General features: G+C 37.3%; 1 protein-coding gene across 1 annotated transcript in view; it reads right to left on the reverse strand.

Moving 5' to 3' along the window:
* Positions 1 to 1142: 1142 nt before the first annotated feature.
* Positions 1143 to 16042, reverse strand: part of LOC124279525 (protein YIPF4-like) — a 191167-nt gene continuing 176267 nt past the window's right edge. The window contains exons 5-6 of the mRNA XM_046715350.1: positions 5600 to 5713; positions 1143 to 1327 (exon numbers count right to left, since the gene is read on the reverse strand). Coding sequence (XP_046571306.1) covers positions 1190 to 1327; positions 5600 to 5713 — 252 coding nt within the window. The 3' untranslated portion in view covers positions 1143 to 1189. The remainder of the gene's footprint in view (positions 1328 to 5599; positions 5714 to 16042) is intronic.

Here is a 16042-nt window from a genome sequence, read left to right on the forward strand (position 1 = left end):
ACTTGAATCATTCAAACAAAACTTGATGTCAGAGGTTAAGGTGGGTAGAAAATAGTTCAAATGTTGATAAACACTTTGGCAGTGATAGGTTTCCAGGCAAGGTAATCAAGTACTTTCATTGTATATCCCATCATCCCATCATAAACACCATAATCAATATTATTATGTGTGATTTTCTACCACAATAACCAAGAAATAGAGATCATACTGTCGTACATTTCCTCAAGTACACATCTAATGATTCAAGAAACAATGCACATTACTTAAGGGCAATGATTGAAAGAAACCGTAATTGAACAAAATTGTACAAAACACTGATCTGTCATCACATAAATTGATTTTTCTTTGATATGCAAAAGAACTCAGAAATACACCCCTAGTATATAATTAGCTTTCACAAGTTTGTGTTTCTATGTATGCAACAGTTTGTAAAGTCATGAGTTTATATTTAGCAATGAGTTGTTTTAAGCATATTTTTATTTTGCAAAACAGAAACCTGATGCCTTAAGGCATATATTAACGCCCCTCCAGTACACATAATTTACATAAGCTGGATACGTAACATAATTAAATGAAAAACGCAGCAACTAGAAAGTAAAAGAATAATACTGGGGACATGGACACTTATACACAATGTCATAACTGTGATAACATAAAATATATTTTAATGTAAGGAGTTGGTTATGCCTAGTAATGCCTGCAGCTGCAAATAAAAAAATAAAATGTAAAACTAGAAGTACATCGGGTATATATGGGTATATATGTTGTGGTGATACTCACAGGAAGAGCTTACTTTTAATAATAACCTGGTGAATTGAGTTTAGGATTTACTGTTAACTGATTCATTGGGCCATTTACCCTAAAACTACTGCTTTAATATGAAATCCTTGAATATAAAAACACATATTTGTTCTTAAATTTTGATAATTTCCACATGAGAAAAGGTAGTGAACAGCATCTTCAATATCCAGTCTAAGTAAACTTAGGCTCACTGCTATACTGAGCCTAACAAACCCTAGTAGAAGGTCGAACTATAGAAATTGAAATAGTATCTAAAATAGCTTTCATGTACCGGTACCACAGTTGACTCCATTTTAAATGACTCATAGAAACAGTTAAAAAAAAAGAAATACAAGACTTTCTTGACAGAGACACAGTTTTTATGGAATAGTAATGTTACAGGAACATCTCAAGCGCCAGTATAGAGTGACAGGAAATAAATGTAGAGGAGACAAACCGGATACAATATTAATGGTTTCTTTTGTTGTAGTTCTTGCACACAAAGCAGTGATCCTGCACTGTAAGCTGCCCACAGCACACCCAGTAGCTGTAAAAATACAAAAAGCAAAATAGTTGTATTAATATGATATTGTATTTCATAAAAATATATACATAACATGAAATGTCTTTGAAGAGATGCCTGTAAAGGGGGATAGTTTAAGGATGTCAACTTCTTTACTGTGTGCCTCACATTACAGAAGTTGACATCCATAAACTTTCCCCATTCATAACATGATACATTGTCATCTTATTCACTTTTTCTTCCCACTAATGCAGCACAAATGTCGCATTATCATGACACTTTTCAGGTTAGAACTCTGAAATGTTGAGCCATTTTCAAGATACTTTTGCACCATCTTTGCAATACGTTTTTACTAGATTGAGACTGTTGCAGTATAGTTGTTATACTGTTACCCCACTTTTGAACCACTTCAGTCACTTTCTGTCTACCACCATATTGACACATTTATTGTAAACAAAACCCCAGAAAGTTACTATAAATATTTATACTTTAGCATTTAATATGTATATTTCCCATCAAAAATTAGTCTCCATGTTTTGAAGTCATGTTGTTAATTTACATTATTTTGACAAACACTCATATTTAATTTAGGCTGTAAAAGTGAGCATAATCTCATAACTTCCTTCAACAGACAGTTGCACAAAGATTAGTTGAGACAATTTGAGTGGCATGTGAAAGTTAAGAAGTGCAATAACAACAAAATTCATGGTTGCACGAGAGGTTTCGTCTCTATTCGCCTACATCTCAATTCACCTTCAACCCATATTGCATGTGTGCCATTTTAATATTATCATGGTTTTTATCTATGTTTCATTGTGTCTCATAGGCCTAAAGAAGCCGGACTCTGTACCAGGGTGTGACACGCTGTAAAAAACAATTTTCATTCTTTTCTTTCTATACAAAAACAATGTAGGCTAATTGGGATTAGAAAATGCACCCCCATACTCTTATAATGAGCCTGACTCACTGGTCAGGGCTATACTCTTTTCTACGTGTTATGAGACTGGTCATGTACCCTCCAGCTGGGCCCAGGGGTTCATTACCCCTATCCCAAAGTCTGGAGCTGACGACCCGAGAGACCCAATGTCTTATCGCGGGATCACACTTGTTAGTGCATCCAACAAGCTATACTGTGGGGTTCTGAATAACAGACTATATCAGTACACAGAGGAAAACGAACTTATCAATGATTTACAAAATGGTTCTACAAAACGTCGCCCAACTACAGACCATATTTCAAGACTTACATCTATAATTGAAACTCGGAAGTTTCAACGTAAATCGACTTTCACTGCTTTTATCAACTTTAAGAAGGCTTACGATTGTACAGACAGAACACTGCTGTGGTGTAAACTGGATACAATTGGTGTGAATGGAAATATGTTCAAAGCAATTAGGTCAGTTTATAAAAATGTTAAATGTTCTGTCAACCTAAATGGTTTTTATATACAATGGTTCGATGTAAAAAATGGTTTAAAACAAGGGTGTCTTTTATCACTCGTACTTTTTAATATGTACGGTACATTAATGATCTTATTGTTACACATAAAAATTTGTAGTTGGGTGTTGATATTAATGGTAGTAATGTTGGTATATTAGCATATGCAGATGAAATTGTTTTAATTGTTGCGTGTGAGAATGATCTTAATGTAATGCTTGAATGTCTACATAACTGGACTGTTTGTAACAAAATGATGGTTAATTGCTCTAAGTCTAAGGTTATCCAATTCAGTTGTCAGAACTGACGTTTTATTTTTTTGTGGTGATATGCAATTAGTAGTTGTTGACAGTTATACTTATGTAGGTCTTCTTTTATCAGAGCATCTAGATTATGGTCTCATGGCTAAAGCTGTAGCGAGTTCAGCTTGCAGGGCTTTATAACCAAGTATAAGCTTTTAGGCGGTATGCAATTTCAAACTTACTCTAAGTTATATCACTCTATGGTATGGTCTACTATTGATTATGGTTGTGCACTATGGGGTAGTTATAGTTTCCCCTGTATTAATGCTGTTCATAACAGAGCTATGCGTTTTTTTCCGGGTTTGCACAAGTTTGCTCCTAATAATGCTGTTATGGGAGATATGGGCTGGTACCCTACAAGTATAAGTCAGTGGAGGAGTGTGTCGAGGCTTTTCAGATGTCTCTGTCATTTAAAGCTTAATCGAGTTACAAGTAAGATATTTAGATGGAGTCATGACTTAGCGTTAAGATATAAGCGGAATTGGAATTTTAGAGTTTGTAAGAAGTTGTCGGATTTAAAACTGGATCATTTTAAGGATATCAACGTTGTGTATCATATTCCTTTTGTAGTTTCAAAAGTTACACAGGTTGTTTTTAGCGATTTCGTTTATAAATGGAAACAGGACCTTTTACAAGTTGGTAGTTTAACTGGTAGGGGAGTTAATAAGTTACGCACATAATGTACGTTTAAGTTGGATTTTGGCAGTGAATTGTATGTTAATAGTAATATGTCGCGTTCTATGAGAAAAGCACTAGCTTTGTTTAGATGTGGGGTAGCGCAACTAGAATCGAAACTGGCCATTATGTTGGTTGTCCTTTAACTGAAAGAATTTGCTTTTACTGTAAAGATTTTATAGAAGATGAGTGTCAGGTTTTATTGCATTGTCCTTTGTATGCTGATGAGCGATTGCAACTTTTATCTAAATGTACAAGTCTTTTAGATGTTTTTTAAATCTGGGGGATGTTGAAAAAGTTAGTTTTATTCTATCTTGTCCAGATGTATTGTTTTTATCCGCCAAAACCTGCCTTAATATTCTAAAAAAGCGTACTGTAAGTTTGTATATATCTTCTTTATGTAAATTGTACTCTTTTTGGTTATATTTGTAATATTCATATATTATACTCTGTATACATTTTTTTAGCACAAGTGTCTCTCATCATTCCGTACGGAATGGCTCAGCTTTTTACTGTGATATAGTGTTTATGTACTTAGCTGTTTTTGTACTATGCTGAGGCGAGACGTAAATAAATGGTTCAGGCTCATAACGCCAACCTTTCGACCAAACTTTACAGTTGAGTGGAAAAAAAATGTCGGCGCCCTGAGACTAGTTTCATTTTGCCAATTAATAAAGGATTAGGAGGACGGTACATGCCACTACCCCTACAGGTTATAACAACATAGTTTACGGTCTGTTGCACTGTTAATCCACAGTCTCTAAGGCATGGATTGCTGCTAACTCGAAGTCTGTCTGGATACAGGATGGGACAAGCGGCCTGTTGAGTCTCCGCTGAACTTCATCCTTGAGGAGTCTGAAGAGTCTGGAGTAGGTCGTCGTCTGTTTTACTCACCAGAGGTTTATCTTTCATCATGAAACTAAAACAACTTTTAGTAAATCCCAAATTTCCTTGACACAAAACACTAAAGAACAGTTTAATCCCTCCCTTGATTTCATCTGTATACTCTATGCACTAATCTCTCTTTGGGTCAGTTCATTATGCCAGACAGGTAAATGCCGTGTGTTGTTTTAACTAATTGTAGGGGTACTGGGCTGTAGGGGTAGTGGCATGTAGGGGTTATGGGATACAACCAGGAGGACAATGAAGGATCAACGAGTTGTTAGAAGAGGATAATCCGGATTATGCGGATGAGAGCACACCTAATGAGAAGACAACAGCAGTTTTTATTTTTATCAGTTTATTTCCATACTTGAAGCACTCATCAACAAACTCAGTTGACAGATTTTAACATTTTTTCACATCTATCTATGTATCTACTAATCTTGAACGGCTGTTGTTATAAGGATATGTAGTTGAGTAGAGAGGATTACTGCATCCACTAAGAAGTTACAACTGGTTATAAAAAAATGAAAGGGATTAATGCGTAAGCTTATAATACTCAGTTCTTTGTTACTAATAGGCTAGGTGTTTGCATGTATTCATGTGGCCACCATCTGGTCATATACCAACGTGGGTTCGTGGGTTCTTTTGAGTGCAAAGTGTTGTGTACTGTACACTAGGGGTTGTGACAACATTGAAAGAGTCTACACACAAAGTTGACTCCAAGGTTTTTACACCCAGTCACAGGTGGGCTTGATCCCGTCACCTCAAGCTCGCTGGATCACTAGCCTGGCGCTTTAGCCAGTTTGCCCACCGCGCCCCCACAGGACACAGGTATAGGGCCAGTGCCAAAACATACAAAATGTAGACCCGAGAAATTTCAGATTGTTAATAAGATAACAATATATCATATTCAATATATTTATAAAGTAAATAGAAATTTGAACTACAATCTTTTAAGTGATGAGATTTATGATAGGAAATAAATATAACTCTTACTTTGAATATTGTGGTGAGATAATCAAAGGACTTGAGAAGAGGTATGATGGTTCCTGTGATCAGAAGTGGCAACACAGAATATCCAATCACACCCAGGCATTGTGAGTAGCTGACCTGAAACATGCATGAACCATACAAATAGTACCATGTTACCACATCTCACCTGGTCGAATGTTCAACTGTAAGCAAAGGCTTCAAGATATAAAGGTCAGGATTATCATCCTTCAGTCAATATGTATTACCTAGAAATGTGGTGAAGCAATCCAAACACAATCTTTTACCCCATGCTGCAAATTATTCCCACCAGAAACATATATCTTTATCCATTTTTATAACACCAATCAACTCACCTGACCAACAACTATCAAAGTACAGTTAAATAATGTAACAAAAATGAATGTCTAATCTAGGTCTTCAAGTACTGAGATAATCACCCTCTCAGCCATCAAAGTAATTCCAGCAAAGGTACCAGCCTCATGCTGCATATCTTTGTGCAGTCTGCTTCCAAGCAAATTACAGGACAAGTAACGTAGGTCATGTTTAGTCGCCATCTTGGATATTCTGATGTCATGTTTGTGTATCATGTGACCTTAGGTCACCTATAAATAGACCAGTCAAGGTTAATTTCGGAGAGGCAATTTTGACTTTGAGAAGCAAGGTAGGGTTCCAGGGTTACGTCACAGCTACATTCAACTTTTTGCATTATAAGAGATTTTTATTGTATAACTTTTAATTAACATGGCTATTATCAACACATGGTCTGCTCTCTAAGTATCTAGATGTGGATTAGTTATTTTTAACTTTGTTGACGTCTGGATTTCGTCTGACAGTTCTGAGAATGCGACAGTCAATCGAGATTCATTCCAACGGAATATCCCAGGATCGTAATGATTCAAATGTACAGGTTACAGAGACAGTCACAGTTACAGTTATCAACCACAAGTCGGGAGTGGATTATCCTCAGTGTGAAATATTACAGTTTACAGTTTATTCAATGCTTTGACAGTCGCTAATTGTCATCGTGATCTGGGGGGGTCCAAGGTCATAAGTTTACATTATCAAGTTGCTGTCTCTGCCAAGGATTTTCTTCCACCAGGGATTATTAGGATCGTCTAAAGACGAAACCAACATACTTCACGGCAAGTTATAATTAGGATTTGGCTTCATTCTTACTTGTATCACATTTTGACAGCTGTTGGAGGTGTGGCCTCCTTGGTTTTCGTTCCCGGGTCATGTGACTTCTGGAATGTATTGTTTATATTATCTGGATCCAGTTCTGGTTGCTGCAAGTTTGTACACTTTAAAATTTTATAGTTTATTGTACATTATCTTCTAAGTTAATTTGTTTTACAGCCCAGGGTTCTCATTTGAGACTGGGATAGAGTACAACCCCGAGGACACGGGATGACAAGCAAGGTATCCAGTTCAGATGACTGTCGGTATCGTGTCGAGACCTTGTATTTTCAGTTCGATGCTTTATAAATAAACTCGTTATTTGAACTTTATCTACTTGTTGTGTGATCCTTCTGCATTTCACCAGTTTCCTCATTCACTATCTGTTAGGTCCTTGTGATTTATTTTCACTAAACCTGATCCCCGAGCTCTGGTATTTATTTTGCCACATTTAGTGACTGGTGGCAGCATCCATTTTATTTTTGCAGTTTTTCTACTTTTTTTCGACAAGTCCTTGGCCGTTCCGTTACAATATATTCATACAACTTCGCAACAAAAAGATGCCTGCTCTCAGTTATGTGGTCAACTGGAAATGACATATCAACATCCTCCGAAGCCTAGGGCAATTAAGAAATGGAGTTTAGCTCCATTGTCATTGAATACATTTTGTTCGGTGAAGAAGAAAGTAATTTTTCCATATCCAAAATCATCAAATGGCAAAAGATCACCACTAGATCAGGAAATATTCAAAGGTTTTGAAAATATGCTCTGAGAAGGAGGCCACCCTTATTTTCAGTAAAGTAAACTTGTAATGAAACTAAAAGAGAAAGATAAAAAATAAGATCTCAAATAATCAAAAAGCACCAGTTCAGCATTAGACTGATATGTATTGAACTTTTCATCCAGAAATCAAACAATAGTTATCACTGAACATAATTCTAAGAATAATACATCTATTACATCACTGCCATAAAGACTATACTTGTGGTAGAACTAAATTTAAGATTTTCCAAAGTCCTCTTAGTTGTAATCTACATATAAATTACTTGTCCATGCAATAGTACCATCGGCTTTCAGCTACTTCCGTTGAAAAGGTGGGGAAACCTGACTTCTTTCCAACATTTCTGACCTGGAGAGGTGATTGTAACAGAAGTAGTATTCTTAGAATTATAAACAATGATAACTTTTGTTCTATAATTCATATGAAACTTCTCACTCATTTATCGTTGCTAGAATATTCCAGGGGGAAGAAGGGTCCTGCCTCAAGTACACTTCGTACAGTTGACAGTAGTTCATCATAAGAATTGCTTATATCAAGTATTCTTCCTTGGATAGGCTTGAAATTCAATATGTAGAATAATAAAATATCATCAGATACCTCCATGTGAATTACTATTATATTTCTGATAAAGAATTACTATTATATCTCTGATAAAGAATTACTATTATATTTCTGATCAATGCTGTGGAAGCTCATGAAAATTTAGAAAAGACTCAAATCCTTCATCATAATTCCAGCTACTGAGTTTGTGCTACTTTTGACTTGTGGTGTCATATCACTTCCATTAATATACCCCTTCTGAGTGTGACCTTACTTCAGTTGAGTAGCTTCTTATAACATACTTGTACCAGAGAGAGAAAATGTTTTTAAAGCTGCTGAACAGGTTTTCACTAACCCTACATAGGCAAAAAGGTCGGGGAAAAATTATGAAGAAATGAAACTTGGCAGATATGTTCTACAAACCTTCCTACATAACATACTAACTGAATCCATAGTGCAAACATGGCTACCCTATGCAACCTTTTGCTAACCTAGAAGACCAATTATGCTTGATAAAATAGTCACAACTTCTTTATTTCTGTTGCGTTGTGTTTTGTGTACTCAGAACTAAAGCCGTCCTGTTCCCAGTTCATGGATGCAGAGGAGCAATTAAAAACCAACAAATTTCTCAAATAAATTTCTCAGCAAAAACAACATAAACAATAAACCAAGTCTAACAAATTCCTGAGAAAAATATACAAACACAATCACTTAAAATATTTTACTAATTAACTAACTTACTTTCTCCTAACCTAACCCTCTTAACTTCACATAAGCCACCCTCTTAAAATAACACTTCATCCTACCTCCAGTCTACTGTACCTAACACTAGCCTACTAGATTCCTACTACCTGGCATGTGTCCTAGCAATGAAATCCACCCAGCCGTCCCAACTAACAAATTTACCTCAAAATACACAAATGTGACTTGTTTTTACAACTGGGCAGGAATTTATCCTGTTTGATCGTCAATGGTGTTTCAGAATTGAAGACAATATCAGTGCAGATATCTGGCTGCTCTCCGACTCTGTTCAACACCTTTTGTGGACACACACTAGCCATACCCATCAAACACAATGATGCAATTGTTTCCAAAGTGTCTATTGACATATGTCAGATAAGCATCATAAACATCATTGTATGTTCTGCTTTGGAGCCATATCACTTTTCTCAGCAAGTATCCACCATCAACTATGTACATAGCATCTGGAGGAACTTCCTCATCATGTGGAAGGCTTTGTTTGCCTGACAAAGAATCAATGACAGAGTACATGACAGATTTTTCTGTTTTTCTCATTGAGTACTCTTTAAATAGTGATAGAGGACATGGAGAAAGTTCATATTTCAAACAGGATAAAAAGTCATCATCTGTTTTCATGAGGCACAGGATGCGATGAAAAAGCTGCATGGTATTGACAGGTATAACCTCATTCTGTATTTTGATTGAGTTGTTCATGACAGATAGGGGGAGTACTCAGTTTTTTCTTGGAATATGCAGATCTCCAAAGCTTTTGCCAACTATATTCTTCAAAGCAGATTCTCCAATTGCAAGTGCAGAATCGCAAGTAATGTCTTCTTTCCCTACAATTCCACTACTCAAGGAGACCAGTTCATGTCCTTGTTCAAATGGAGAATGAGTTGATAGCCATTCAATCAGCTTGTTAACGTCACTGGTGTCCCTCTCAATTCTAGATGTCCTTTGTTCTATGTGCTGGTCAACAGTACAAAATCTGGTCCCACAGAATTCCTCGAAGTAAACCAGGCATTGCTAAGATCCATTGCGCAAACACACTGTCTGTCAGTCCTCGTCAGACTACCGGATGTGTTCATCGCCCGCATGAGAACCTGTTCAATTGTCATGTCTGTCTAGATGCCAGCCCACATCTTGTCACTTCGCCCGACAGTAAAACCACCAAACCTGGTAAAAGCTTCAAATTCATCCTTGGACATAATATCTCCCAGTTGTGACATAACATCTGTTGAACATATAAATGGGCACTTTTGGCATAAGCAATATGTCCTGCAGCATGAAAATATGGTATCATCTTGCAGGCAGCATCAAGATGAAGATCCCAGTCTTCGATCCTTTCAGCTTGAATGAACTGGTGTATCAAAGAAACTTGCTCAAAATATTGACACCACAACTTGTTAGTTCTGCTTTGAGACGATTCAAATTCCATAACTGCAGCCAGTTTTTCGACAAGATTTGTGACATTGGCAATTCCTGGAAGTTCATCAGGGATCACATAGTTGGTTTGAACATCCTTATACAAAGTCTTCAGACAAGCTTTAATTGTTTCATCCAGGCTGACTTTCTGCAAGGCAATAACAGCTATTGCTATCTGTGTCAGAGTATGAGCCCTCAATGCTCTTGCATAAGCTTGACCTGTCAATATTCTTTCAGTAGAGTCAGAGGCATAGATGAGTGACCGTAGCTCTATCAATCCACTGCCATCCATTATATAACCGACCGAACCCATGAAAGACATAAGGAGATGGAAACCACCAAGTCTGACAACAACTGAAGCCAGAGTACTTTTTGTACTGGTGGGAAACTACAATATCAACAGCTTTCTCATATAGAGGTTGTTCAAATGTCACAAAACATGTTTTCTGTCCATGTTTCCTGCATTTGTCAGTAGAATATACCAGCACAGAATATATTGCATCTGGATTCGATGCCTGCAAGTTGACAAATGGCAATGGGATCACTTTGGATACTTCATAATTGTCAAGACTTCTGGCACACTCCATGTATCCACTCCAGCAGGGAGCGTCCTCCAATTTCAAGCATACTCCACTCATCCAAAGCGTATCCAAAAGAATATGCACAGAGCTAGAAGAGGTCAACTTTCTGACACTGGAAATGTCATCAACAGTCAAACCAAGCAAACCTTTCTTGCTCTCATATGAACAAGTCAAAATATCGATTGACTTGGACCTGACATTGTCTGCTAAAACAGCTTTGTTACGCTTGATAACATCAGATATACAGACAGAATTACCTGATGTGACACACGATTCAACCCATACTATGAAATGTGCCATATCCATCAGTGTGCGAACATTAAAATCTGCATTGTCAAAGACAAATTGCATGAAGGCATTTTCACCAATCTCATGATCTGCACCCATTGCAGAATGTTCACAGGAAATAGCCTCATTATATGATGAACACACTCCCAAGGCTGACATAACATCCAGAAGGTGCTTAGATCTTTTAAATCCAGTCTTAAAACCCACCTTTTCAAGCACTATACCTAAAAGAATCCCCACACAACTCATACCATTGTGTAGAACTTAACTGCCTCTGTTTCCATTGTTTGAGGCAATGCGCTTTGAGCATACCTTCATGGCGTGGATATAGCACAATATAAGTGCCATTATTAGGGCTCCTTGCTGCATAGCAGGAGACCTATTGGAATTGTTCGTGTTTTTATTATTATTATTTATTATTCCGCCGGATTTTGTTCCACTCGTACAAAAAGCACCGCTGGACAGAAACTGTCCAAAAAATTCATGTGGATGCGCATCAACATTAACTAGTGCATATAAAAAATCCAGCTTACTAGGCCCCATAACAAAGGGAAGATAAATCAAAATTAATTTAAAAAATTCAACTTCAGCAGGAAATTTCTGCAAAACTACTGATCCAATGACTACCAAATGTCTTGAGCAGATGCGTAATCAAAATGTCTACAATTTCGCCAGGACGGGTCGAGTCGCAAAATGCACCGTTTGGCCACTATTTTGGATCGAAGTTTTTGATAGCGTTTTTCAGCAAAATCCTGACTACTTTTCTCCCAAAATCTGCTGCACTGAAACTACAAAGGGGTACGGCTTTCAAACTTTGCATACTTTGTGTCTATGCAACTCCCTACCCAGGGTCATCGTCAAATGTGGCTATGTGGATATGATGGCCGCCATATTGGATGCTACTTCCGGGCAAAACTTGTCTTCAAAAACTATTTGAGACGTGCCCCGAATGAAAGAAAGGAGTGCCAAACAAACTCACCCACAACTCAAGGCACTCGACGCCAAAACTCAGGCAAAAAGGTTTCAAACAACGTACCAGTCATGATAAATAATACTAAAACTCAAAACCCAAAAGTTTTGACAGGTGAAAAAAATGGGCACTACTTATATCACCGACGGCCCAGGGATACATTACCAAATGTGTCATAGTTTCTCAGAGATTTACGACACAGCAGATTACCTGTGCAAAACATGCGACAGTCTGAAGGAAAGCGCGAGGACAATATCTCCTATAAAGATATCTTCCACTGCAAAGCATGGTCCACATGCAGATATAGGAGACGATGTGAATTTCAACAACAGATGTATTTGACAATGACGAGGAGCTGTCAAAAACATGTTCGGGCTCTCTTTTGGAGAATTTCAAGCCCCCAAATACGCTTCAAGCACCCTTAACTCTGAAACTTTCACTCGATTTCGATTGAAATATGTGTATGCACGTATGCTAGTCCCCAATATACCTATGAAATGTTTGCATTACAGCACCAAAGACAACGGTAGGACAAAATAAAATCTATTTTGCTCACTATAGTTGCTGTCTTCATTGGTTCTCTTCAGAGCACAATGAAAGCTGGCAATATGTATCTCAAAAGCTGATCATTTTTATGCCAAGGTGCATGTTAAAAGCATTACCGTTTCTGGGTTAGATACATATGTATTTTTGAGTGTTGGCGGTAGTTGCGCTATGCTAGCTGAAGGAAGAGCCAGTAAAATCGTTCAACACCACCCACTCGCCGGATTTGCAATGCCCAAAGGGTAATGCGCTTTCGGTAACATTTGGATTTTCTGCAGTTTGCATGGATTTTAAAACTTCATAGGTGACCTGTATCGAGGTTTTACGTGTATTTCCAGTATATATACCTGCTCTCGATTCATAAATTCAGTTGCAACAGCCCGAGTGTAACAGTGTAATGGATACTGATACAAACTACTGAAGTACCTTAACTGCTGTGAAATCACAAGTGCACTTGCGTGAGCGTAAGAGTGAGTGAGTGAGTTTAGTTTAGTTTCACGCCGTACGCAGCAATATTCAAGCTGTATGGCGGCGGTTTGTAAATAATCGAGTCTGGACCAGAAAATCCAGTGATTATCAGCATGAACATTGATCTGCGCAATTGGGAACCGATTACATGTGTCAACTAAGCTCAGCGTGAGAGAAACAGCGTTGTGGATATTGGTACATGCTACACAAATACAGAGTACGGGCGCTTCGTGTAACATTTCAACTTGGCTGTTGTTGATATTTAAATGGAAATGGTATCTACACTCACACCAAAATAAACAACCACATAAACACTAACTACCTTTCCCACACCCACATCTACACAGACACATCCATTAATACAAACAAAAACACAGGCATAGACATACATGTACAAAAAACCCTCCCTTTAACAATAAACTTACGCTATACTAACCATACTACCATCGACACTGCAAAACTAACAGCAATCCTCACTACACTCCACTTCATACCCTCACTACAGCAAACACACTTCCTTATACTATCCAACTCACTCAGTTCTATTAGACAAATACACTATATGCACTCCAAATCATGTTCAGACATAATTCACAATATCACACTGCAAACCGACTCACTTTAACAAAAATATACATTTGGACTGTAGTGTTACGGTAATGAATTTTAGCTGGAACTTGTATGAGTATTTTACGTTGGTTTTACACCAGTTGAACCACCAAAGTGAATGCAGTAAATGAATCTTACGTGCACTCACTTTCTATATCTAATTCGACTGGGTCCATTGTAATTTCTGTATTAGATCACTGGAAACTTTTGTTTTGTTGTTTGAGATAGAATTACTCCTTAAGTCATATATTGTGAATCACAGTGAACTTTGCACCTTTTTCAGTTAAGGTTGCCAAACCTTTTGTTTTCTTGTCAATTTGATCAACGGGTTCTTCTGCCTTGAGATTCCTGTTTTACCCGAGACACCAAATGATATTCATAGATCCAGATCCAGGAATGCAATTCAAGCTTTGCAATAAACTGATCTAATTTATCAGAACGTCCAGTACTTCCAGTTAAAATGTTTTCAGCCAGCACCATAAGCTTGTCAGAACTGGTGGGAATGTCATCAATTCAGTTAAAACAAATAAATAATTAGCAATTGAACGTGCAACCATTATTCTTATTTCTTAATCAAGCCAACAACTGTTTCCAAAGCCATAACTGCCATTATCCAAACCATACCACACAATCCTTTGTATCTAACCCTCGGCCATAAGAATTCAAAGTTCACTACTGAAGCATTTATCATTACTGACAGTGATACGATCCCTATTAACTGTAGCCATTACTACTTTCAACATCTACATAACAGGTATAGTCTGTTTGGCTCAAAAGCGGACCGATGAATTGCAATCTAACTCGAAAAACTAATAAACATAACATACTCAATGAAACGCTGATCATAATCAAAACATCATACCCACTCTGTGAGGTGTTTGCAGAATTTTTGTCCTAAAAATAAAAAAGTTGTTGAACAAACTATCATTAAAATATTGACACAGTTCACTATTTGTTACGAGGGAGGAGTGCAGAGAAAGGGACAGCCAGGTGTTCGAGAACGGATGGAGACGGCACAGCACAGGTTCATGAATAAATAACTTTGTCTGTGAACGTGCTTCTCGAACACCTGGCTGTCCCTTTCTCTGCACTCCTCCCTCGTAACAAACAGTGAACTGTGTCAATATTTTAATGATAGTTTGTTAAACAACTTTATTATTTTTAGGACAAAAATACTGCAAAAACCTCAGAGTTGGTATGATGTTTTGATTATGATCAGCGTTTCATTGAGTATGTTATGTTTATTAGTTTTCAAGTTAGACTGCAATTCATCGGTCCGCTTTTGAGCCAAACGGACTATACAAATGGCTTGATTGAAATAAAGCCAAGGAGCCCTCCATCGCTGCTCGCAACCATATTTATTATAATTATTCTTATTATTAGATCCAATTTGTCGGTGAACATACACAGCCAAACCAAGTTGTATCATAGAAAGAAATGATCTTTCTCTTGTTGCAGAGAGTATTTGATAACAAATAACAGATGCCTTCCTTTGCTTTGTAGCAACATCACCTTTCTTATCTTTGTATCTTTTCAACCAAAACACTGAGAGTATTAGGCACATTCATCATGTGATTATAAAAAAGCATCATCAGCAGGAGTGTAATGGTCAGTATCACAAAGCATTGACCTGATGTCCTCCCGTATGATATCTGCAGCTGTTTTCACTATGCGCAACTGTTCTTCTTCAGGTTTCCCCAACTTCTGAGAATACCATGCATTGTTAAGGATCTTGTGGCCAGTATTTCTAATGCAAAATAACGGTTTCTTTCCACGAATGCTAGAAATGATAACACCATCACCAAAGTGAGCTAGCATTTTTTATCTCAGTTTTTTTTCCACTACATTCAATCTCACCATCAACATGAAATTCTCTCAGTTTGCTCACGAGATCCTCTGTTGAATACTGACATTCATCATTTTGTTTCAGAAATTCAAACAAATCATCAAAGTTTTTCATCTGCAGGTCTACCCTTCCCTCAGATAGAATGTGGTCTGTTAAAGAATTTCTTATAACATGTATGGTGATACTTGGCTTCGGCAGCCATTAAATCTATGGCACTTGATATCCATTCAATAACAGCTCGTCCCCACACATCACCACGATATTCAGCCATGTCAAGAATGGAATCTTTGGAACTAATCATGTGAACTTCAAACATATCCCTCTTGTCTTTAGGTTTTTCAGTCTCTGAAACTATATCACAATTTTCTCCACAGAACAAGCAATTCATTTTGAAATTGAAAGTTGACAGTGATTCAAACCTGCTAAAATAGAAGATTCACGAGTGTAATCTTTGAGGCAGTTTACATGAACTGAAACT

The sequence above is a fragment of the Haliotis rubra genome, unplaced genomic scaffold, assembly GCF_003918875.1.
Source record: "Haliotis rubra isolate DU_JTF1 unplaced genomic scaffold, ASM391887v1 Scf251, whole genome shotgun sequence".
Taxonomy (NCBI): domain Eukaryota; kingdom Metazoa; phylum Mollusca; class Gastropoda; order Lepetellida; family Haliotidae; genus Haliotis; species Haliotis rubra.